General features: G+C 41.8%; 1 protein-coding gene across 3 annotated transcripts in view; it reads right to left on the bottom strand.

Moving 5' to 3' along the window:
• LOC119658023 (glutamate receptor-interacting protein 2) overlaps positions 1-26,703 on the bottom strand; it is a 76,556-nt gene that overhangs the window by 6,042 nt on the left and 43,811 nt on the right. Inside the window, exons 2-10 of one of the 3 annotated variants that reach the window (XM_038065254.1) lie at positions 24,369-24,491; positions 23,764-23,967; positions 23,448-23,638; positions 22,863-23,149; positions 22,293-22,456; positions 2,739-3,759; positions 2,513-2,676; positions 2,240-2,389; positions 1,864-2,162 (exon numbers count right to left, since the gene is read on the bottom strand). In XM_038065254.1, coding sequence (XP_037921182.1) covers positions 1,864-2,162; positions 2,240-2,389; positions 2,513-2,676; positions 2,739-3,759; positions 22,293-22,456; positions 22,863-23,149; positions 23,448-23,638; positions 23,764-23,967; positions 24,369-24,491 — 2,603 coding nt within the window. Of the gene's footprint in view, positions 1-1,863; positions 2,163-2,233; positions 2,390-2,512; positions 2,677-2,738; positions 3,760-22,292; positions 22,457-22,862; positions 23,150-23,447; positions 23,639-23,763; positions 23,968-24,368; positions 24,492-26,703 lie in introns of all 3 variants that reach the window. The other 2 variants (XM_038065253.1, XM_038065252.1) reach the window with 2 other exon arrangements.

Here is a 26,703-nt window from a genome sequence, read left to right as displayed (position 1 = left end):
CAGGTTAACGCGGTTACGAACTTCAGATATAGAAGAAACGCAAACTAAGTAGAATAAGTTAGTTTGTAGTACTACCTTATTATAGTTCCACGAAGCTGGAGACGAGTCAAAAAGCGTGTTAGCGGGCAAACACCACACTGTGGCGTATCAAGGCCAATGTCTTTTAAGAATTTCTGCTTACTTAGAAAGCAGATAGACAACCAGCAGACCGATTGCATTAATAACTATATTTTTCTTTCAGATTCACACATATATATGTGCATATAATAATACCTGGACACCTTCATCATTATCAATGGCGCTACAACCGGTATCCGGTCTAGGCCTGCCTTAATAGAGAACCTCAGACACCCCCGTTTTGCGATGAGGTCCACCAATCCGATATCCCTAAAAACTGTCTGGCATCCTGACCTACGCCATCGCTCCATCTCTGGCAGGGTCTGCCTCGTCTTCTTTTTCTACCATAGATATTGCCTGGATCATTCTCATCCATACGGGTTAAGTGTTGAGCCGTCTTTTATCCATAACCAAACGCTCGTTATAGATTTCGTCGTTATGTAGGCTACGGAATCGTCCACCCTCATGTAATGGCCAAACATTCTTTGGAGGATTCTTCTCTCGAACGAGGCCAAGAGTTCGCAATTTTTTTTAGTAAGAACCCAGGTTTGCGAGGAGTACATGAAGTAAGAGCTTTGACCCTATGGTGGGACGTTCCGAGCAAAACAGTTTTTGTCAGTTGAAATAGGCTCTGTTGGCTGCCAACAGCCGTGCGCGGGTTTCATCATCGTAGCCATTATCGGTTGTGATTTTCGGCCCTAGATAGGAGAAATTATCAATAGTCTTTAAGTTGTAGTTTCCTATCTTTATTCTTCCCGTTTGACCAGTGCGGTTTGATGTTGTTGGTTGGTTGGTTTTTGGTGCTGACCTTGCCACCATGTATAATACTTCACCTTGCCTTCATTAATGTGCAGCCCAAGATCTCGCGCCGCCTGTTCGATCTGGATGAAGGTTATGGTTTTTAAGCCGATGAATTGCACGGACTGTTTCTTCTATGCTTGGTGGTGGCAACATTTGTCGGTCGACTTCAGTTGGCGGGACCTATAACTCGCCGATATTTTGGTTGTTAAGTAGTTCATCAAAATACTCCACCCATCGGTATGGTAAATATATGTATGTTACACACTCGTATATGTGTACCTCTAAATTCAAAATATTGTAGGGGCTACAGCCAAGAACTGAAGAGTCTATCAGAAGTAGAGTTGTCCCGGGTGCAATCGAGTTATTTTCAGGCCATTATGTAGCGTGTAAAACCATGATTGTCTCGGACCTTTTAACTATTTTCCTTCGACTTGTGTGCTAGGGCTAAGTGTAGTCAGCGAGTTACCATCGGTGGGATAAGGGGTTATCGTGGGGGGTCACATCATTGCTTCAGCGCAGCACCCTCGTCCCCATAATCACGAGACGGCGTTTGTTTCCTTTTACGTAATGAGTACATATTACCCATCGTAAATAACATACAAAATCTGGCTCTAAAAGTTCGAACTAAGCAGACACCTAACCCAATTGCATTTCTTTTAACTTTTATAACAAAATTCATTGTATAGGAAGATCCAAAATCCTTTCATACCGGAAGCACGTAACTATGAATTCCGGGCTTTTTTCGATTTTCATCATCCTAAGCTTCATTGAAATAGAATTACTTTCATCAGACCGAATTCCCTTTCCCGCAATACTCTTGGAACAACAAAATATTGATGTCGGTTTTTTGTTATTATCATACTAATCGTCAGCACTTTCTTTAAAATGTTTCACATGAATATATTAACACATTTACATCACTTTTCGACCATATCCATATATTACCTGCATTATCCTATCAAAAGGTTTCAGTACTCCAACCAAATCAGCGGGGCCCCCTGTGCGAATCCGGTTGATGTAGACTCCCCTTTCGTACAGCCCATCTGATACTGAAAAGCCGAAATCGTCGTAAACCTTATCTTTGTACAAGGTTACATGAAGTATCCGGTGTTTACTATCTTTACTCGTGTTGGAGAGAAGATCCGTAAACGATGGACTTCGCGGCCTTCTTTGGACTTTGGCATAGACCGCTTGTGGTTGCGGCAGATTGCTCTGTGATTCGCCAGTCTGTTGACTATCGGACTCTGCCGAAAAGAAATCATTAATTACAATAATTTGATGAGGTTATCTAATTTGACGCAATTGCGACGCTTACCATTACCATTTCGGATTATCTTTAAGTCCACAACATTGTCTAAATTTTGTAAAAGTTTGGTGGCATGTGATAATGGCATTCCCTGGATTGATTCCCCATTGATTGCCAGAAGACAGTCGCCAGCACGAATTTTTCCCGTATTATATGCCACTCCTCCTGAAATAAAAAATCTTTTAAAATATTTGCCTCCCAGATCTAATCTACAGCTCGATAAGGAGCTAACAGTAAAATATCGCAATCAACATAAAAAGTCTAGAATTCCCCATTTGCGTTAATCACCTTCAATTAACCCGCTAATGATGATCGGTTTCTGCAAGTCTTCACTGCCAGATAACGTAATGCCAAGAGGACCTCCATTTGGCTCCAGCCTCACCGTTGTTACATATTGGTGACGATCATAAGTTTTACTTTCCATGGGTGGAGGAAGGTCTGGACTATCAATGCTGAAAAACGTAAGGCAATCACACAATTAAATCCTGGCTTCTAACTCCCAATTCATACTCACTTCATAAACCTACTCGATGGATAGTCTATCTCATAAGGACTCAGATCATGATAAGATTCATCTGCAATTTCCGTTGTCAGGCTTTGCGTCTGCTCTGCTCCTACAGCTCTCCCGATTGTTGGTTTATCGGATGCCTTAGAAGCGGCATAAGGCCTCCTTATTTGAACTATGGACTGCTTCATATCATCCATTCGAAAGTAATCTGGCTGTGGAGTTGTTGACTTAAACGTTGAAGTGTCTCCATAGCGTGGTCCGTACGAGTATATATCGTGATCATTGTTGCCACAATTCCCATAGATTGGGTTCATCCTTTGCTGAGCATCGAACAAAAAATCAGGTAAGGCATTTCTTTTAATGGTTAAAGTAGTGAATTCGTTCTTGTTATCCTTCAGTAAGGCGTCTACATTGAAATGTTGAAGAGGATGTGAATCAACTGCTAACAGAATGTCTCCAGCTCTAAGAGAGCCTGTCCTGTGTGCCGGGCTTCCTTGCTTCACTTCTGTTATAATGAACGCCCCGTGATTAGAGCCATTCACTGTAATCCCTAAACCAGTCTTTCCCATCTTCGCCAACTTTACATTGAAAACTCCACTTGACGGAATCACCGTCTCCGCCATATCAAATTCGATCTCCACTTCAACCCAATGAGGGCTTTGGAACCCTCGTGGGTTATTATCTCCAAGAAGCTGTCGAGCTGCATTCACATCCAGATTGTACATTTTGTTTATGGCAATTATCCTATCTCCTTTTTGGATGCAACCACACCTTTCGGCATTGGATTCAGGTATTATTTGTGCTATGCTAATGCCACGACCACAGACTGTTTGGGCTCCTAGGATGATCCCAGAGCCATGACTACAGTCTAGAGTAATCTGGGCTGTTTCTGATCGACAAATTCCCATATTTGGATGAAGGGTGCCAGATTCCAATGGTAGTGAACTTTTTCGCACCATTTTTCGTTGGCGAATTTTCCGCGAATCTAAGGTACTGAATCCATATTTGGGGCTACCGACAGGAATTCCTAGAAATTAGAGATAAATGGTTTACATATGCTGATTAAAGGACACTGTACTATCAGTGAAATATATTGAATGGGCAATCCTCTGAATTTTTCTTTTATTGAGCTGCATGCATTTTTAAATGTTTCTGCCACATAAAAAATAACAAAAAATTATCAAATCTTAAGCCTAAAGGCAGTTTACATCAATCGCCATCAAAGTTCGATAATCAAGAGTGATTTATTTGACATTTTCAAAATTTCTCCTCCTCAAGCGATGGTACTGAATTTCCGTAAGACATTTTTGACCAAGGTCCAGTTTCTTTCAACTGAAACCTCAACAATGTCTCGACATGTCATTGGCTTCCTGAATGTACGCATCAAAGACTCCCAGATTGTTTGCTTTCTCTAACTTGTCTGACTATATTTATTTATTTATTTATTATCAACGAACAATAAACAGAGTAAACCCCAATTACTAACTGCCCTCTGAAGAAGTAAAAAGTAAGAACCTTAATAATAACAATCGTTGGCACAACAATCCATATTGGCTCAGGGCCTTGAAGTGTGTAAGAGCACTTCATTCAAGACCGTAACGGTACACTACAGTACCCTGTAGGAGGCAATGTGATCAGCATTACGCTCACCCGAGATTATTACCCTGATTTGACTCAGGTACTCATTCAGAGCTGAGTCGACTGGTATCCGACGTCAAATCACGATACAAATTCCACTGACACCAGCGAGATTTGAAACCGCGACTTTCCGTACGACAGCCTTGTGCTCTAACCACTCAGCTACCCGGTCATGCAGAATCAAACTCAAATCAATTCTTGGCAGTAGCTCACCAAACGAATAAGGACTTCTTTACCGGCAGAAGATCAACCTTAACCTATGGTTTTAAGCACTAAAAGAAGATAAGTTTAACGGACCAAGTTGTTATAGGAAATAGAGGAAATAGATTTCGAACTCCGCAAAGGGCACGTTAAAAATGTCTGCGTTGCCTGTATCATAACACACACAATGTCAAGTGATGTGGTTACAGACGGAACAGGTCCACCAAACCCCCCCAATTAATTCATGTGAACATTTTTCTTAAAGAAGAGCAACCGGTTGAATTTGCTTACACCTTTACAAGACAATCACAGCCATGGGAGGGTGACTGAGATCACGGAGCTATACTCGAAAGTACTTCTCAAGAGGGAGTTGAAGAGAGTTAGGGAGCGTAAAATGGAGTCGAAATCAAAGACGGAGCGAAGTATAAAGCCCGACAATTTCGCAACAAGCTTGGTGACTTCGAGGCGAGGTTTATTGTCCTAAGTGACTCCGGGGTCTTGAGTGCCAATCTGATATGATAAGGAATATCCGTGAAGAGAGTAAGAAAAGGAAATGGGTGAGCAATAAACCATGAGCAGAACACCATCGAACCAGAGTATCTATGTTTGATTAGAGAGACAGTCCATAGGTGAAAGGCAGCGGAAAGCAGTTTAAGATAGTCAGCATAGAGCAAACATGAACAAGTAAGGAGAAGCGAAGAGGCAAGCCATGAAGTAAATGATATAGGAACCTTAAGAGACGGAGAATTTGGACTGAAGTATCCTGTGATTAAGAGTGTCGAAGGCTCAGTAAAATCAGTGTACTTCTTGACGTGAAATTGGACATTTGGCCTCAAAACTGATGAAATCGATCAGGTTAGAGACAGTGGATCTATGCTTAACAACAGTCACTGATATCTTCCCAAGATTTTGGAACAGAAGGAAAGGAACGAAATGGGACGGCCATTCTTAGGAAGAGTGCGATCGCCGGAAGAAGGAGGAGAGAGAAACATCGATTGAGGAAAAATAAGGACAGAGTAAATCACAAAATATTTGAGGAACTTAGCGGAGTAGCAAGACAATTTAATCGAAGGAGCAGATAGTTAGGCGTTAACAGGGGAGTTAGGGGTGAAACCACATTAGAAGCCATTTTTTACGTGCTTTTTCGAAATTTCTTTTTTAAGGTTTTGTGTAAAACAAAACCTTATTAAAATCGATTCAATGTCTGTCTGTCTGTCTGTCTGTCTGTCTGTCTGTCTGTCACACGCATTTTTCTCCAAAACGGCTGAACCGATCCGAACGAAATTTGGTGGACAGATGGGAACTATGAAATCCCACGCATACACCGAGTGGCATAAATTTAGGTGGAGTTTAAAGGGGCTCCCCATACATGCAAAGAGGGGGTTCAAAAATTTTTTTCACCGGATATAGGTGTGTAGGGTATCAAATGAAAGGTCTCGATTTGTACTTTCCGAAACTGACATTAGTTCTGACATAAATTGCAAAGTCCGTAAGTAAGGAGGCAAAATGTACGCATTTGAAGTGAGACAGGACTCATTTTCGGAAACTACCCAACCCAAAAATCCGAAAAAAATCAGGGTGATGCGCCTAGATAAAATCTAGGCCTCAAAATATGTCCCATTCCGATATCTGCTCAAATAAACTTACTAATAGTACATTACTACTTTTTAGAAATTTACTGAAAAACCCCCCTTAAATCCATCCTAGGACTTCCGGATTCTGTACCAGCATAGAGGACAATATTTCGTGTATATGCGCTAAATTTCATAGAAATCAGGTAATTAACGCCAAAGTTATAGCAGTTCAAACTTAGCAATTTCGCGCGAGTTTACTGCTTCCAAAGCCATGCAAATCGGATGCTGACGTCATAATTACCCGGAATAATTGACATTCGCGTGGAATATTGAAGTCACATTTATGAAGAATCTATTTATCCGCAGCCCTTTTTAAGGTTTTGTGTAAAACACTTATGTGAAATCTAATCTTCGAGAGATGTCCCATTCCGGTATCTGCTCAAAAAATTTACTAATAGTATATTATCAACTTTTAGAAATAGACTAAAAAACTCCCCTTAAGTTCATCCTAAGTGTACTAAATTTTGCACCGGCATAGAGGACAGTCTCGTGCATGCACATGCCAAGTTCCATGAAAATCCAACTATCAGTGTCAAAGTTATAGAAGTTCAAACTTATCAATTTCGTGCTAATTAACAGCATTCTAAGTCATACAAATAAGATGCTGACGTCATAATCAACGAGAATAATTGACATTCGAGTGAAATATTAAAATTCCTTTCAAGAAGAATCTAGTTCTCCCTAGCCCTTTTTAAGGTTTTGTGTAAACACAAAACCTTATTAAAATCGGTTTACTGTCTGTCTGTCCGTCTGTCTGTCTGTCTGTCTGTCTGTCTGTCTGTCCGTCACACGCATTTTTCTTGGAGACGGTTATAGCGATTGACTCCAAATTTGGTAGAAAGGTGGGAACTGTGAACGCTCACGCATACAGTGAATTACATCCTTTTACGTCGAATTTAAGGGGGGGTCCTCATATATGCAAAAGGGGGGTGCAAAATTTTTTTTCATCAAATATAGTCATGTGGGGTATCGAATTAAAGGTCTCGATTAGTACTTTCCAAAGCCGATCTTAGTTTTGACATTCGTTGGAAGGGTGGGAAGCGCGGGGGGTGGAAAGTGATCACTTCTTTAAGGGGGCCATTCTCAGAAACTACCAAACCGAAAAATCTGAAAAAAATCAGGAGGCTGCCACTATACGGTGCCTGGGCTCCGAAATACCTTCCATGCCGATATCTGTTTAAATAAAGTTAATAATAGTATATTACTACAATTTTTTGTAATTGGTTGGAAACCCTCCTTAAGTTCACCCCAGTACCATGAAATTTTGGTGGAAATCGCACTATTACTAACAAAGTTATAATACCTCAAATTTGTTGCTTCTTTGAAAATTGAAGACTATGAATGTCAATATCACCCGAAAGTGGATACTCTCACATAATATATGCATATATTACGCGCTACGTACTAAGAAATACACACGTACCTGAAGCGTCCAGCTTCCGGTTTTCCGACTTGTTTTAAGTTGAAAGAGTTATCTAGAATTCAATCAAATTTGGGAAAGAAAATATATTCAAGAGTCACGCAACAATATTCTCCTGAAAATCGTAACTAGAGCTCCCCAACTACGGAACGTGCAACGACTTAAATTTTTATTTAAAATCAAATAACTTGCAATTTTTCAATCACTGCCCTATTTTCTATGAAGATGAACCTCAAAGCAGCTGAAAATAGTTAAAATCAAAAATGTTTCAAGAAAAATATTTCAATTTACACAATTTTTTTTCACTAATTATGCAAAAATACCCTTTGAAATATGACATCATCCTAAATGTTGGTTCATATTCTCGATAATTTTGCAAGAAACCGCAGCTCCAAATTTCATAATGATCGATTCATTACTTTTTGCGCTAGAATTCCCACAAATGTGAAAAACGTCATTTTGAGAAAAACACATTTGAAAAAAAAAATTGTCTGAAAAATCCCCTTTCGGATATGATGATGTTTATCATTCTTAATTACGAACAAAATAGGGTATAGCGCCTTAACCACACCTACGCGTCATCGCTCCGGTTACTTGAAATGCTCTTCAATTCCCCTCATAATTTCCTGAGATGCTCGCACTCCTCCTTTACTGTTCTGCGCCAAGTGCCTCTGGAGCGACCTACTGGTCAGCCTTCTTGGAAGAGTGGATTCCTTGGCGCCGACCAAGCTTCTCGTTAGAGATGGTGCCCTCCTATGATACGACGCATACAGGCATTGACCAGAACTTGGAGCTGGGTAACAGTGGTGTTCACTTTCCATATGCTACTCCCACATAGCACAGCAACACACTAAACAGTCTCAACTTAATTCTGATGTTGAGTTAACATCATTTCCAGATTTTAGATAGGGCAGTGAGGAAGTTGCTAATGCGTCAGGCAACATCCAGTTCCACCACCGCCATAGGAAATCACGTTTCCCGCGCTATGGAAATTGAACGACAACTTCGATGCTCTGCCCATTAATACTGGTAGGGAGAGTGCGGTGACCCGTCAGACTGAGAACCTGGGTTTTGTTGGCTTTATCTTCACTCCAACTCTACTTGACTCTCTTCCTAAATCCAGAGCCATTTGGCAGTGGTGAGAGAGCAAATAGACGTCATCAGTGTACTCGAGAAGTTAATTGAATTCCTCCACATCCTCCGGGCAAGACATCATCAAAAACGTCACCGATAACAAGAAGAAATATCATAATACCGGCGGTAGAATGCAACCCTATTCGACTCCGTTTGGACCTCAAAATCCTCCAAGATTTTACCTAGATGAAATTCGTGACTTTTTCCGCCATTATGTGTCGCTCTGATAATAGCTATTAGTTTCTCCAGAATGCCCCTCCTGCGTAAAACACACCAAATATACTCCCTTTTCGCGATATCAAAAGCTTTCTGCAAATCGATGAATGGAGATGAAGCGAAGATCTATATTCCGCACTGTTCGAAAATGATCCGCAGTGTGTTGATGTGGTCAATGCAGGAGGATCCGGAGCGAAAACCAGCCTGCTCTCTGTCGATCAAGCTTTTGAGATGTGCTTTGATCCGTCCCATAACTATTTTAGCTAATATATTTGAAGAGATCACGCAGATACTAATACTCGAAACGGGTCCCCTGCTTTGGAATCTTGATGATCACCGCCTTCTTCTGTGGTAATGGTCTCGGACTCCCAATATTTTCAAGTAGAAGCAGCTGATCTGCAATTACTGCACGTGCAGCGATGAGAAAACTTTGCATGGAGACCGTCAAGCGGTTTTACTCTGAGTGCATTGATGGCCGAAATAATTTCTCTCCTGCTTGGATAAACAATCGGTATGCACATGTTATGACGACTATCCGTATCATTCACAGGAAGAGGAACCCCACCAAATATAATACGGTTAAGAACAATGGTGGAGTGTCCTTTCCTCCTGTTCAGCTATTCATCATTGTAAATGGGAAGCTAACTGTTGACGTCGTTCGCAGGACCATCGAAAGATTTACAACCATCTGCGGTTAACAACCCACACTAACATTATCGAAGAGCGTGCACACATTCCAGAAGATAATCATAGTCCGTTTTCGATAGCCAAAGGTCCTTGCAGTGAGGTCAGTCCCTGCCCAAGGCGACTACAAATTTTGCGTATTCTGCGATGGTTAAGTTAACGGTCTATGCCAGATTTCGTATAGATGAATCGGAGTGTTTTTGTTTTCATATTTTTTGGTTGGATAGGTTCTAAAAATAAAATGTGTTTTCTGGGGCACATATTTTGAGTCCTTACTCAGTGTTGCACCCATAATTAGAAATAAGATCTTTTTCGAAAAGTACTAATTGAGACCTTTCATTTGAGATTCCGTGAAAGAAATTTTTCTCCTTCCTTTCACATATAGAAGGAAGTCTCCCTTAAACCCAATAAAAAATGATGTAACTCGCTGCCTGTGTAGCTACCCACAGAGTAAATTTTGTGACGATAGCTCCAGCCGTTTCGGAGTAAATCTCATGTGACCGATAGGCGGGTAGACAGACAGACCAGGGCAAGGAGGCGTTTCATATCGACAGTATGGGTTCCGTAGAGGAAGACCAAACAAAATGTCATCGAAATGGTTACTGGCTTGGCCGAACATGCAATTCACGGAAGGAGTTATAGCATCAAATATTACGTGGGGGCAAACCTGGACTGGAGGAAGGCATTCAATTTGGCCATTGCCGACATTAGAAGAATACATGCTCTAGGTCCTCCGGGACTCCATCGCAGTTTGAACAATCAGACGATGTGTCCAAATTAAACCTATACAAACATTGATAGTATTTTCCATGCCGGTGGGAAACTCGGTAAGATTCTAATTGATCTCGCCATGCTTTCTCTAGCTACTCGCCGATGGAAGCGATCAACCTGTAAATCCGTCGACCCTTTTCTGACTGGTCCCATCCGTGTCGCCGTCTACTTACGGATCTCTCCTTTCGGCTGTTTTCACCTGCGATAAAGGAGAGTTGAACCTGCGTTATATATGTTTAACATCTCGTCTGCCAAGGTATCAATTGGCATCATTCCCGAGATGATGTACGCCGCATTATCTAAGACGGTCCTAAAGGCAAAGCACTTCCTTAGGACTGTTCGTCTGTAGACGACACTTAGTTTACGCATATTGCATAAAACATGCAGCGCTGTTTCCCAAGATGAGACTGCATACAGCAAGATGGAACTCACCTACTTGGCTATGAGTACCCTGCAAGTATGCCCCGGCTCTCCTACGTTCAGTAATATCCTTGCTAAAGTAATACTGGTGGCGGATGCTTTTTCGCAAGTATACTCTATGTGTTGCTTAAATTGAGCTTTGCATCTATTATCACTCAAAAGTATTTGTTGGCTGGCTTCTAAATGATGATATGATTACCATTTCTAGTGCGGTCGTAATTTCTATTCCTGCGTTTGGTGATGAGGACCGCTTCCGTCTTTTCCTCTGCAAGTGCCAGTCCAAGCCTTTACAGAACTAATTGCTTCGCTCGAGTATTAGTTCGCATATTCGAGATGCTTTGTTCATGGAAGAAAAAAGGAACAACTGTAGCTGAATTGCTAAGACCGGCAAATTTTTTCAGGAAAATGGTAGCAAACCAGGAGGATTCGAATAGGATCAACTCCATGACCGCGGCAATCTAGAGTAAATTGCGAAAAGCAGAAAAAGTCAGGAAGGCGCGGTTACGAACCCGCTGATGCAAGAAAGGAGACCTAGACGCAGATAGAAGTAAGGAGACCTAGTTAGTGTGTCACCCAAAGCCTTGAAAAAGGGTGGGGAGAAGTGGCTTTTTCAAATTTGGGACTTTTATATTTCTTTTGAATGTCAATTATTCTCATTAATTATGACGTCAGCATCTTATTTACAAGACTTTGGATGCAATAAATTCCCACGAAATTGATAAGTTTGAACTGCTATAACTCTGATATTAATAGCTGGATTTTCCCGAAACTTGGCAGTATTATGCGTGACACCACTCTCTATACTGCCCTGGTGCTCCTATGATGAATCTAACTGAAACCTTTCATTTGATATCCCGCGTGAGTACATTAGGGAAAGAAAACTCTTACATTACCCTTTACACGTATGGAGAACCCGCCTTTAAACTCCACGTAAAGTTACGTCACTGATTGTAGGCGTGGGATTTCATAGTTCCCATATGTCCTACAAATTTCGTTTGAATCGGTACAGCCGCATTGGAAAAAAAGCATGACAGACAGAGGGTGGATCACACAAAACCTTAAAAATATGTGCATAGGGTAACATAATGTACAGGACCTGGACGGTAGACATCACATACGACATCGCCAATAACGAGAGCGAAGAAGGATGATGAGAGGACTATTCCCTAAAGAACACTTACACTCCGCAATCTTTATTTTATGGTAGCATAATTGAATCAGGCCATGGTTTGAATGAAGCGCCAAACTAGCTTTTTCTTCCATATCGGGAAGGTTGTGTTGCCTTACCACGTATATTAGTTCTGTCCCCCTCAAGAATGCGATTGAGGAATCGTAGTCTTTCCATATCAAGCGCAGCAAACTTCTCAAAAAGTTTTCAGAAGTTAAAAACGTTGTTGGAAACACTCAACTGTACGAGTACCTTCATTGATGTGCAACCCAAGATCTAGCGCCGCCTGCTCGATCTGGATGAAGGCAGTTTGTACGTCTCGAGTGGTTCTTCCCATGATGTCAATATCGTTATCATTGGCCAGTAGTTGGATGGACTTAAAGAGGATCATACCTCGAGCATTTACCTCAGCATCACGGATCACTTTCTCGAGGGCCAGGTTAAAGAGGACGCATGATAGGGCATCCCCTTGTCGTAGACCGTTGTTGATGTCGAATGGTCTTGAGAGTGATCCTGCTGCTTTTATCTGGCCTCGCACATTGATCAGCGTCAGCCTAGTCAGTCTTATCAATTTTGTCGGGATACCGAATTCTCTCATGGCCGTGTACAGTTTTACCCAGGCCATGCTATCATAGGCGGCTCTAAAGTCGAAGAACAGATGGTGTAACTGTTATCTATATTCCAACAGTTTTTCCATCGCTTGCCGTACAGAGAAATCTGATCTGTTGTTGATTTGCCGGGAGTGAAGCCTCTTTGGTATAGGCCAATGATGTTCTGGAAGTGTGGAGCTATCCGGCCTAGCAAGATAGCGGAGAATATCTTATAGATGGTAATCAGCAACGTGATACCTCTATAATTGCTGCACTGTGTGATATCTCCCTTTTTATATATGAGACAGATAATGCCTCTTTGCCAATCGTCAGGCATTGATTCGCTGTCCCATACCTTGAGCACATGTTAATGAAATGGTCGCCTCCATATTTAACCAATTCGGCTGTAATTCTGTCAGCTCCTGCCGACTTATGATTTTTAAGCCGATGAATTGCACGGACTGTTTCTCCTATACTTGGTGGTGGCAGTATTTGTCCGTCGTCTTCAGTTGGCGGGACCTCCAAGTCGCCGCTATTCTGGTTGTTCAGTAGCTCATCAAAATACTCAACTCATCGCTCCAATATGCCCATTCTGTCGGAAATCAGATTTCCCTCTTTGTCTCGGCAGGATGAATATCGAGGTGTACAAGACTTCATCCTGCTGACTTGTTGGTAAAACTTCCGCGCCTCGTGCGGTTGCTCCCTGTACTTTTCTAGCTCACAGACTTGTTGGTTCTCCCAGGCTTCCTTTTTCCGTCTGTGAAGTCGCTTCTCCGCTCGACGGAGTTCGTGATAAGTCTCTGCGCGTGCCCGCGTTCTTTGAGAATGCAACATTACCCGGTGCGCGGCATTCTTCCGTTCCATTGCTACCATACATTCATTGTCAAACCAGGCATTTCGACTCTTTTTGCGGCTGCGGCCGTATCAATGATAACATTCTTCAGGTGATTGTGAAGATCATTTGTTGATGCTTCATCTCCAGGTCCTCTGTTGACTGCGGTTATTGCGGCATCCATTTCCCTCTTATAGGTGTCGCAGAGGGCTGTGTTGTAGATGACTTGAGTGTTAACTCTCACTTGATGGTCAGAGGGGATTCTGGGTGATGTTGTTATTCCAACTCGGAGCACCATGCCAACGAGATAGTGATCCGAGTCTATATTGGCCTCCCTATATGTTCTAACGTTCATCAAGGCTGAGAGGTGGCGGCGTTCGATCAACACGTGGTCAATTTGGTTGAAAGTGGTCCCGTCTGGAGAGGCCCATGCATATTTCTGGACCGCGTTCCGCGCAAACCAGGTACTTCCAACAACCATTTCATGTGACACTGCTAATTGAATAATCCGCATTTCGTTATCATTTGGTGTAAGCTATGGGAACCAACGTATCGCCTAAATACGGACTCCTTCCCTACTTGGCTGTTAAAATCCCTAAGTATGATTTTGATATCATATCTGGAACAGGCTTCGAGGGTTCGTTCTACTGCCTCGTAGAAGGTATACTTCTCCGACTCTGTAGTCTCCTCTGTAGGGGCGTGATCGTTAATGAGGCTTATATTTCCAAACTTGCCTCAAAAGCGCAGAGTGCATAGCCGCTCGCTAATGTTTTCAAAGCCAGTAACAGCAGGTTTCATTTTTTGGCTGACTAACAAACCTACTCCGAGCACATGGTTTACTAGATGGTCACTATAATATATGGTGTAGCGACTCTTCTCCAGGAAACCGGTCCCTGTCCAACGCATCACTTGTAACGCTGTTATATCAGCCCGATATTGGGACAGGGTATCGGCTAGTTACTCAGCAGCTTCATCTCTGTACAGGGAGCGCACGTTCCATGAGAAAATGCGCAAATCGTTATTCGGTTGCCGTTGCCGGGTTCGTCGTTGTGTAATCCGTCCAGTCCGAGGCTTCTGTTGTGGCTTCGTATAACGTTGCTTTCCGTGTAGGGTTGTCAGACCTACCCAACCCTCAACCTGGAGGACCAGTTGTTGAAATTTGTCCCGTTTTCATTCGCGGGAGACTCGCCTTCTTCCTGCTCCTTCCGCAGCTTTTCGTTAAGAAGAAGCTCCCAGCGGTCACCACGTGGAGGTGGAGATAGGGTTTGGTAGTAGAGCGGTAGGTCTTATCCTCCATCGTGGGTACCAATCCACATTTCGCCCTAGAACCTATACTACCCCTTGAATCTAAGTTTGTAAGAGGATTATCTTCACTGTTGAATAGTTTAATGTGTAATTTCTACACATCCCGTTAATAACTCATCAAAAGGAAAGACTTCCGTATATGGAAATATGTAATTAAAATAAATAAACAAAATCAGGAAGTGAACTTATGATAGATGTTTACGTGACAGCAATATTGGTTCTTGACAGCCAGTTCTTTACTTTGCAAAGACTGTCAGACTATTCCAAAACTAACTCCCATGTCTTCTCAACTTAACACCCTAAAGAAATATTCATCCTGGGAAATTATGAAAATAAATTTAATCTAATTTAAATTTATGTAGAAATTTTGTTAAAAATGGTGTCAAATCCCAAAAATTAATCCGGATATCTCTGCTCAGATACTTGAAACCCATATAGAAAAATGCGGAGATTTCCTCATTTTCCATCAAAAGGTGTCAAAAAATAAACATCCATATTTTTCTTAAATGGATGAATAGAAATATTTCCAATTAACGATACGAATACCTTCACCGAAAACGTAAACTTCATAAATTCCACCCCAAATTCCAAAATAAAAACGCAACCCAAAGCTTTGGCATTCCATTTTCCAAATCAAGAATATCAGACGACTACCATTTGTCTCAAGAAAACTCCCCAAACATCATCTGTTACCCACCTAATGGGAAAAAATCCATCTACGTGGAATAAATGTCCCCTTTTGAGCTCTGGGAATGGAATTCGTCGCTTCTTTTGGATATTAAAACGAAAAGTGATGGGACAATGCCATTAGCGCAGGGACCCACGATTTCTTCTTATTTGATGTCATTGCATCTTGGGTTTTTGAGTTTGTTTTGTAATTCAGTAATACGTGAAAAAGAAGATGTTATCCCAAAATAGTCACGAAAGTACCTCAACTGTATCTCCGCTAGAGCCCTCCAGATTCATTTTTAAAAGAAAAGATACACGTTCGTCACGAAGTCGGACTGCTTCAGAAATATGACCCGAGATCGAACTGTTTAAATTAACGATTTGAGAGGAAGAATCAATTTAGGATTGGATTTATGACTTCATTCTCATTCGTGGTATTTATTATGTCTTTTGAGGAATATTTTAAAATATTACACGCTTCGGAATTCGATCATTTGTTGATAAATCCACGAAAAAAAATTTCTGGTCAAATCAACAAATTCTTAATTTACATCAAACAATTTTTTAAACATCTCGGAGCGGGAATAAATCATTTTTAGTGAAATCTTTGTATTTTCCTAGTAACACCGCGACTTTCCGGTAAAACTTTATTTGGATCGTTGAAAAAATAATAAAATATTTTCTCATAAATCATCGGTTCCTTTTGATCAATTTATATCTGAGTTTATTCTGAAAGCAGAGCAAAAATATTAATCAAGTGCGACAGAATTCGCTTTCATCTTCCTTTGAATGATTACTTCATACCAAAATCGAAAGTTTATAACTTTTTTGCTTTCATGGAGGATAAAAAACTCTGTCCGCGCCCCCCGTTATCAGTTCATCTCGAAGACTCCCGGCCATAAATTAATTACAACTATCCATAAAACATTTTCTGAAGAAACGGAAGGGATTGATCCCCCGCTGGAGACCCTTTGAAGAAAGAAAGAAATAAGTACCTCCTTATATCTGTCCAATAGTTCGTCACCCTCCCACCACTTCGCTCTACCCATTAAATTCTCTTCATAATTTTTATGATATTTTCTGTTACTTAAAGAAGTTGCTGGTGGCCTAGAAAGAAAGCAAATCGTTCTGAAAATCTTCACGCGTCATTTTCTTATGATGAGTCAAAAAGAAATTGTCTTCTGCATCCGTTCACTCCCTTCTGTAGATGGTCGCCGTTTTTGGCGATGATATGAGACAACCGGGACAACGTAGGGTTTTTTTTTCCTCACTCAAAGCAGAGCGGATCCAGCAGCTGTAGTAGACTGTGATTTTCTAAAATTAGTCTTCCGACTGACTGTATTTTTTCCTTAATTTTCATTTTTTGTCGTTTCTTAATCCCTCGAAAAAAATGTGTATTTATAAGCTGAAGATATCACGCTGATATGAAATATCAACTTTGGGCCAGCGTATGCCTGGCTCATACATTTGTAGGCTAAAATGAAGGGGAACAAGGCCTTTTCCCATATAAATAAAAAATCCAGCGTTGATAAAGTTTTAATATATGTTAAAACAAGTCACGAAATCGGAAGGTGAATATTTTAGATATGAAGGGTTTTGTGTTTTCCTACATAAGAATATTTTGGTGCGCACGGCTGTTTCACTTGTACGTTGCTCAAAATATACAGTTGCGATCAAAATAATAGTAGTGATATTATCGCAGATAGTTTAACATGTTTAGTTTTTTCCCTTGCCGAAACAACGGTGGCTTGATACGCTGGATGGGAATTTGAAAACCTCACGATCGCATCCAGATCAGATCAGAACCAAATAGCGAAATCGATCATGACGAGCCAACCCCACTTGTGAACGGACAAAGGCTGAAGAAAAATAAGAAGTTTTTTTGCGTTGCCTCAGCAAAAGCTACCGCCTTTGGCCAAGACAATGCCTCTGAGCAAATCGCCTCCGGGCAAACCACAAATGTGTCATTTAAACTTTGACTTTGTCCTTTTTTATAAAGTAACGATCCTGATACTTTAACTCGGACATAAGGTATAGGGGCGATAGAAAGTACCTGTACAGGTTTAAATTAGATACCTCACATAATTTTCTAAACTGCAGATTTCCAGACGACACTGAGCCGGTATTCATACGCTGGTCAAAATCTAAGGCAGAAAGGAGGAACCTAGAGAAATCTCTAGGAGTGCTGACACCAGAGAATCAGGTGTGGAGAATGCTAGTATGTTAGAAGGATTGAAATGCGATAAGCTTCAGATTAACTTTGCGAAAGGTAGAGGAGACCAGGAAAGCGCAGTTACGGATTTGTATATAAAAGAAAAGGGTATTAGTTAAAGTAAGCTAACTCCGTCCCGTGCTCCAATACCTAATGGTGGTAGTACGGGGCAGGGGCAAATCGGGGCTGGTTTTAGTGGATAAAAATCCCAGGCTAAGGTATTTTGAAGAAGCCCACCTCCTCATAAAAAAGGCAGGCGCAGAGACCGTAAACCGATATTAATAAAATTTTAGTTTACACCTTAATAATAAGGTTTTGACTTACACAAATCCTTAAAAATGCATTTCGTAAACAAGTTAGAAACTGGAAGCACGGCGCTTTGAATATGAAAGATTTTGTTGATTTTCAGTATAATGTAAGAATATTTGGGTACACGATGTTCCCATTTATATATAGCTAGCACACAATATCTAATGCCAGAAGAACCCTTGCGCTGAGTTCAATTGGTCTACGGCGCCAAGAGCGCTTCGTGTCTCCGTCGACGTTCATCTAGCAAGCGCACTCTCACCACTCCTCCTTGTTCTTGTTATGGCCACTGCCGCGCTTGACATCCAATGTCCAGCGCCACTACTTTAGGCAGAAGATGTTTTCTTAGAATTTCATACCAAAGCTAATCTCAAGCAACCTGTCCAAAAGTGGAATGATCGCCTCACGCAACACGATCTCAGATTGAATCTGAATAAAACAAAACTGAATTTTTGTCGCCCGATCCTAATGAAACAGGCGCTATCACGGTCAGTGGCAATGACCTGTCCAGAACTGTGTGATTTAAATATCTCGGGTCAATGGTATCAGCTAATGAAGAACTGCGTTATGAAATTGCTTGACGCGTTAGCAGGTATCCCTTTTTATTGACGTATTAACGAATCTCTGAAATCCAATATTTCTCGCAGGGACGCCCGCATGCCGTTCTCTATGGTTTTGAGTTTCAATAATAATCGTTGGCGCAACAATCCAATTAGATCAAAGCCTTGAAGTGTGTTAGAGCACTTCATTCAAGACCGTAATGGCACTATAGAAGGCGATGTGGTCAGCATTGCGCTCGTCCGAGATTATTTCCCTAATTTGACTCAGGTGCTCATTCACAGCTTAGTCGGCTGGTGTCCGACATCCAGTCACGATAACAAGCCCCTCTGCCACCAGTGAGATTTGAACCGCGGGTTTCCGCTACGACAGCGCAGTACTCTAACCACTTGAGCCATCCGGACATTGAGTATTGACCAACTATAAAAGACAATGAACGGCGTCTTGCGGTAATGGAGATGAAGATGTTTGGTTGGACTAGTGACTAGCACACCTTAATCACATCCGAAATGATGATATCCGCAATCGACATGGAGTTTCAATGATCGTGGAAAAATTACGAGGCATTGTCGATAGTATTGTCGCGTAATTCGCACTAACGAGAATTCACTCGCCAAGGTTGGTCTGAACGTCGAAGTCAATGTGAAGCGACCAAAAGACCGACTAAAAAACCGATGGGTTGAAACACTGGATGAGGATTTCAAAGTCTTGCGACTTCATCCAGCTCAGGGGTTTGATAGAACAAAATAAGGAACCGATCATGACGAACCGACCCCACATGCGGACGAGACAAAGGCTAAAGAAAACCAAGAAGAGGCAGACGAAAAATAGGGAGTCCCCAAGCGGAGACCTAAACGTAGCAGATAGAAACCTTGACCTGTCCTTTGCGGACATTCTACGCAAATTTAAAGCCAATCCAAAGATCTATCGTTTTAAATCCAATCCAGTATCAAGTCTCTTGTGTGGCATAATAACAATACTAACCGCCAACTTGCAGCACTAGTAGAAATGTTTTACCAGGTTTTTAATGGTCAGTTTGTTAAAATCGTGGATGATAAAAATAAAGATCTGAGTTGATATTGCCACCCACAAGGGAAAGTCACACAACAATCCAAAAAAAATCCGAATTTCGGCCATGTAAGTCCACTAATACGAAGTACAGATCACCCCTCCTCCCTACCAGCAAAGCCCCACCAGTAATAAAAGTGTGTAGACTGTGAACACCAAAGCATAGAATACCAGAAGATCCCATAGGCCAAGTAATAGTAACAAGTGAAGCACTACTCGGTATGCAGCATTCTTCCGTTCCGTTGCTAGCTTACATTTATCGTCAAACTAGCCGTTCCGACTCTTTTTGCGGATGGGGCCATGTATGTTTGTGGCAGTATTTATAATAACGTTCTTCAGGTGATCATTTGTTGATGCTTCATCGCCATGTCCTCTGTTGACTGCGGTTATTGCGGCATCCATTTCCCTCTTATAGGTGTCGCGGAGGGCTGTGTTGTAGATGGCTTGAGTGTTAACTCTCACCTGCTTGTCAGAAGGGATTCTGGGTGGTGTTGTTATTCGAGCTCGGAGCACCATGCCAACGAGATAGTGATCCCAGTCTATATTGGCCCCCCTATATGTTCTGACATTCATCAAGGCTAAGAGGTGGTGGCGTTCGATCAACATGTGGTCAATTTGCTTGAAAGTGGTTCCGTCTGGAGAGACCCATGTATGTTTGTGGACCGCTTTCCGCGCAAACCAGGTACTTCCAACAACCATTTCATGTGACACTGCTAATTGAATGATCCGCAGTCCGTGATCATTTGTATTTTGGTATAAGCTATCGCCTGAATACGGGCTACATCGCTACTTGGCTGTTAAAATCCCCAAGTATGATTTTCATATCATATCTGGGACAGGCTTCGAGGGTTGGTTCTACTGCCTCATAGAAGATATCCTTCTCCGACTCTGCAGTCGCCTCTGTAGGGGCGTGAACGTTAATAAGGCTTATATTTCTAAACTTGCCTCAAAAGCGCAGAGTGCATAGTCGTTCGCTTATGTTATCAAAGCCGATAACAACAGGTTTCATTTTTTGGCTGAGTAAGAAACCTACTCCGAGCACATGGTTTATTGGATGGCCACTGTAATATATGGTGTAGCAGCTCTTCTCCAGGAAACCGGTCCCTGTCCAACGCAACTCCTGTAACGCTGTTACATCAGCCCTATATTGGGGCAGGGTATCGGCTAGCTGGCCAGCAGCTTGAAATCTGTACAAGGAGCGCACGTTCCATGAGAAAATGCGCAAATCGTTATTCCTTTGTCGTTGCCGGGTTCGTCGTTGTGTAATCCGTCCAGTCCGAGGCTCCTGTTGGGGCTTCGTAACAAGTGGTTTTCCATGCCAAGCAAAATAGCGGGAAATATCTTATAGATTGTAACCAGTAACATGATACCTCTGTAATTGCTGCACTGCGTGATATCCCTCTTTTTATGTATGGAACAGATAATGCCCCGTTGCCTGTCAACAGGAATTGATTCGCTGTCCCAAACCTTGAGTAGAGGTTTGATGAACCACATGGTGTAGTTTGTCACCTCCATATTTAACCAATTCGACTGTAATTCCATCGGCTGCTGGCGACTTAAAATTTTTAAGCCGATGAATTGCACGGACTGTTTCTTCTATACTTGGTGGTGGCAGTATTTGCCCGTCGTTTTCAGTTGGCGGGACCTCCAACTCGCCGATATTTTGGTTGTTCAGCAGTTCATTAACATAGTCAACCCCTCGCTTGAATATGCCCATTCGGTCAAAAATCAGATAACCCTCTTTGTTTCGGCAGGAAGTGCATCGATGTGTATAAAGCTTCATCCTGCTGACTTATTAGTAAAATTTGCTCGCCTGGTGCGGTTGCTCCCTGTTCTTTTGAGTTCACTGACCTGTTGATTCTCCCAGGCTTCCTTTTCCGTCTGTGAATATGCTAGAGTTATCGGTTAGCTGCTGGGTAACATTCGATCTGTACAGAGAGTGCACGTTCCATGAAAAAATGCACAAATCGTTGGTCCGTTTTCGTTGCAGGATTTGTCGTTGAACTTAGGTCGGTACCCAGAACTTATCATTGAAATTACCTGTTGGAGCCACTCGGAATAAAGAAGCCAAGCGCAAAGACTTTGATTGCAAAACCTTTAGTTTGATCCAGGTTCCAACAGTTGTGTGTCAGTTGTGTGTTATTTTCTTCTGGGTTTCATTGTTTTTAGCATGAGTAGCCCCATCAAAATGGAACAAAACCATCTCAAAAGGAAAGTAAAAAAAACTATTTTCTATAATAGGTGCAGTTTTCATTGGCCAGGACGAACTGTTCCAATCCATTTTCCAATAGATAAATCAAATTTGCAGGTTGACAGTAGATCATGCAACTTTAAAGCTTATTCAATCTTTATTTCTTAATAAAATCTAAACTCAAAGTAATGTAAGATAACAAAGGAAATATGGAAACCATCTCTCCGATCATTGAAAGAAACCATTCGCCTTCACTCGCCATAGAAGCACCCTAAAATGCTATATCTTCCCAACTAAGAGAGGCGAGAAATTCAGCGGTGATAGGCATGCTGTCATCTCTGTAACAGCAACCAGCCGATCTTATGGCTTTCTTTAAAAAAAAAACAACTAAAGATGCATCTTGGCGGCTAATGATTCCTGCATGTCGCCAAAAGGGCACACTTTTAATGGCTTTGCAAATAAACCCCATTTTACGGCTATGTCGAGTGAGCTTGTAATAATATTTTCATGCACTTAAATTTATGTTCAATTTGGAGACATTACCTCTTCTGGAAAGTGTATGTGCGGGCATTATTTGGATTTGTGTGTAGCCGCGGCCGGTGGTACTGTCCAAAAGTGCCATAACATCCTCCGGGTTGAAAGCGGTGTTCTCGATTACAGTCTCGTCCACTGAGAGGATTTGATCGCCTACCGATAGGGCCCCACATCTGTAGCGACATAAGTTGAATATTATATTATATTATTAACAACACGAATAAACATTTTTTCAATTAATCACAAATAATTCGAGCTTTTATTTAAATTCGCAGTCGTTTATTTCTCTTTTTCTTTTTATAGAGAACGACGGCTTCTAATCAACCTAGATACACAGAATAAGTTTGGGGTAGCACTTACGCCCAGCACACCAAGCTTCCGACTAGAGTAATTTACAATCCTATTCAATCATTCATTATTTATATACCTTTCCTGATAAAATTAAAATAGCTTTTTTTATTAAAACAACTAAGAACATACCCCCAACCTGGAGTAAAGAGACTGCAGAGCGACTTTTATTTACGCGATAGACTTAAAGCAAACTAGATAACATAAACAATCTCTCAGTTTCCTACTCACCTGTCTGCAATGCTGGCTGGTAATATGCTCGCGATATACACCCCCGCCGGGGAGACTTCGTCTATTTTTGTGTGATCATTGTGCAGGACCGGCGAATAATTGCTCAATATTAGGCCCAACTTGTCATTGAAGGGGCGCTCGATCTCAATCAACAACGGCCCCATGGAAAACTCTACGCTTTGCATAACCGACACATCATATTCGATCATAAGATTCGTATAGCCGGAAACGTGCCCACACTTGAGAATCTGCTGAGCTTCCGATAATGATTTATTGATCAAGGAAATCTGTGATAGTAAAAAGATAAAAGTGAACTGCTTTCAGATACATTTGGATGAGATTCGAGCTGCCAATTTTTCCATTAGCTTGCAAAGAAATTCAACTGGGTTAGCCTGCTCCATGATAAATTAAGGATCATATCTAGTGAACAACAGCTTGCAACCATTAAGGATCCTTGAGCTAAATCATATAAAAGGAGCAGTTGTTTTCTAGGATTCTATTCGGCCTAATTGAGCTAATAATTGAAAACTGAAAAATTGGCAACTCGGAAAAGCATGGAAAACTTCAAGAAAAATTCGATCATACATTATCGACACGTAACAGACGATCACCTGGTTTTATTCGACCCGTTTTGAAAACCGGACCATGTGGTCGAACATGAGTTACGATCAGCGGGAAATCACCGCCCCCGCGAAGTGTGAGGCCCAGACATCCATTTTCGCGCTCCACAGTGATCTGGGCCAACTTGGATGTGACACACAAACTGTTCTGGGAAACTGAAAATATAGTGAAGAAATTCAAAGACTCATTCATGACTCATTGGCATCATTTTAAGAGATTTTTACGGTCGAAAGGTAAGTGCACGTGGGGTGGGTAGGGTGGTGGGTTTATTGGTACTTACTATATTCTGGGAGGGAGTACTCAATCTCGACAACGGCTGGTCCTTCTCCGTGGCATAAAAGACTCATGATGTGCTGATTAGTTAGGCCAATTGTTGAGATACCATCAATTTGATGGATCCGATCAGCCGGTGCCAGAAAGTCTGCAGCAGGTCCAAGTGCGTTCAGTGAAGCAATCATCGGTGGGTATGATATGTCCGTACGTTCTGCAGATATGAGGAGAAAGATTTCACAACCATCACATTTGGCTTCTTTTCGTTGGAGTAACATAAAATTTTAAACTACTAACTTAGAAGTACATTACTTGGCGCCTATTATTTGTGAGTGTTGATATTGTGTTTACCAAGGAGAGCAGACGCTCAAATTTGAAACATGGCACCTTGCACATCCCTGCCCAATCGTAGACACATCCTCTCATACAAAAATACGTAAAAAGCAGAGAAATGCTCTACTTAACATCAATTTCATCCACTTGAGATAATTTACGACTTCACAGTCTGGCCATCCATCCGTTCGTCCGTCCCATCTTGGGCACGTTGTCAGCAATAATCTCATGCTAGCGTACTCGCACGCTTTTAAAATAGAATGGAAATAAAAAGATATTTACCTGCAAAAACAATTCCCATAGCTTGTGCATTCTCCCTGGGGAGTGAAATTGTGGCATAGGTGGTGCCCCGGTCTGGGGCTAAACCACTGTCTTCGGACTGGGCAGGACTCATGGCGCGGTCACCTGAAAATAAAGTGATGAAAGAAAATTACATTATTATGTTCTTAATGGAATGAATTTGGTTATAATTTAGCAAGTCAGAGGGATAAGAATTATTTCTTTTACCCGAGAAACTTATTCTTGACAATTTTTCCATCCTACAGTGGGAAGATTTGAATCCAGCGCTGCAATTTGAAATGGCGTCGCCCTTGGGAAATCGGGACGCCAGACGGTGAAAACACAAATAAGATTTAGACAAAGAGATAATCCCGCGTAGAAGAAATGTGATATTATTTGCCATTGAATAGTTATATTAATAAATTGACATGACCATAGTTTTCGCAGATCCACAACGCATTCCCGAAACTCACTTCGAAGAGAATCAACCAATTACGACTGGAGGAAACCCATCGCAATAGCTTCTTCAAAAAGCAATACAGAATCGAAAAGCTAATGCAGAAGAGCTGGAAAACGACAATGTGAGAACAACGACGAGGCTGGCGAAACCAATCAAATGTGTTAAAACTGACGAAGGCAGATGTTACGTTCCTTGCATTATTAAGTCAACCCTCGCAAACAGTACTCCGCATCAAATATATCTCAATAATGGCTTTAAGAAATTTCTTGAATATGAGGCAAGAGAAAAAGGGATAGCAAGGTCTAGTCATTGTCATCAACGGCGCAACAACCGGTATCCCGTGTAGACCTGCCTTAATAAGGAACTCCAAACATCCCAATTTTGCGCCGAGGTCTACCAATTCGATATTCCTAAACGCTGTCTGGCGTCCTGACCTACGCCATCGCTCCATTTCAGGCAGGGTCTGCGTCGTCTTCTTTTTCTACCATAGTTATTGCCCTTATAGACTTTCCGGGTGGGATCATACTCATCTATACGGATTAAGTGAGCCACCCACCGTAACCTATTGAGCCGGATTTTATCCACAACCGGACGGTCATGGTATCGCTCATAGATTTCGTCGTTATGTAGGCTACGGAATCGTCCATCGTCCATCCTCATGTAGGAGGCCAAAAATTCTTCGGAGGATTCTTCTCTCGAACGCGGCCAAGAGTTCACAATTCTTATTGCTAAGAACCCAAGTCTCCGAGGAATACATGAGGACTAGCAAGATCATTGTCTTGTACAGTAAGAGATTTGACCCTATGGGGAGACGTTTCGAGCGGAACAGTCTTTGTAAGCTGAAATAGGCTCTGTTGGCTGAAAACAACCGTGCGCGGTTTTCATTATCGTAGCTGTAGGTCTTGTAATAACCACAAAAGTTAGAGATCCTAGTGTGGCTTAATGTTACCACATCTTCTTGATACACCTTCAACCAGGTAACACTAATGTACCGTAATTTTATAACATTAAAGTATGCGAAAGAATATGGGCCTGAGGTGGAAATTAGACGGATCTAGAACGAAAACTATGCCGCCCAATATTATCATATTTTTCATTGAAATTTCTATTCCTGGCACCCGAGAAGACTTCTGGCCGGGGGGATTGCTCCCTTTCCACCCCCTCTCGTCAGGCCCACCATTTCCAATTAGACATGTTTGTAAATAAGCAAACTCCACCATATTATAACATGTTGAGCCCAGATAAAGGAGAAATGTTTATGGCAATGTACTATTACTATAATATTATATAGACGTTGGATATCCCGTGAAACAGTGTCCATAACAAGAACAAAGAGGAGTGGTGAGGGGGCGCTTCCTTGATGAACACCAACAGAGACACAAAGCCGTTTTGATACACCCGCCACACTTCGAACTTTACTTTTCGGATCGTGGTAGAGTCTTCTGGGACTAAGTGTTGTCGTAGAGCATACCAGATGAGTTCGTGTGGTACACGGTCAAACGCTTTTTTTAGATCCACAAATGCAATGTAAAGAACGCGATGCTTCTTACGGTGTTTCCCCATGAGTAACCGCGTACCGTGTATTGCTTCAGTATTTTTGCAGTTCTTGACAAATCCAGCTTGATTCACGGTTATTTCAACGATTTTGCGAATACAGTTGTCAAGAATGCTTTCAAAAATCTTCATGGTATGGGATAGTAACCGGATCGGACGGTAATTTGAACATTCTGCTGGACTACCTTTCTTTTTCCATATTGGAACTGTAGGGCGTCTTGGGTCTCAGCGCTTTGCTTTCCAGAGCTCAGATGCGACGTCGTCAAGTTACATCACTCTGTCGAACCCTGCTTCCTCGCCTGATGACAGGTTCCGCAACAGGTT

Source organism: Hermetia illucens, chromosome 5 (assembly GCF_905115235.1).
Source record: "Hermetia illucens chromosome 5, iHerIll2.2.curated.20191125, whole genome shotgun sequence".
Taxonomy (NCBI): domain Eukaryota; kingdom Metazoa; phylum Arthropoda; class Insecta; order Diptera; family Stratiomyidae; genus Hermetia; species Hermetia illucens.
The sequence above is the reverse complement of the archived record's forward strand: the minus strand, read 5'-3'. Positions and strand labels throughout refer to the sequence as shown.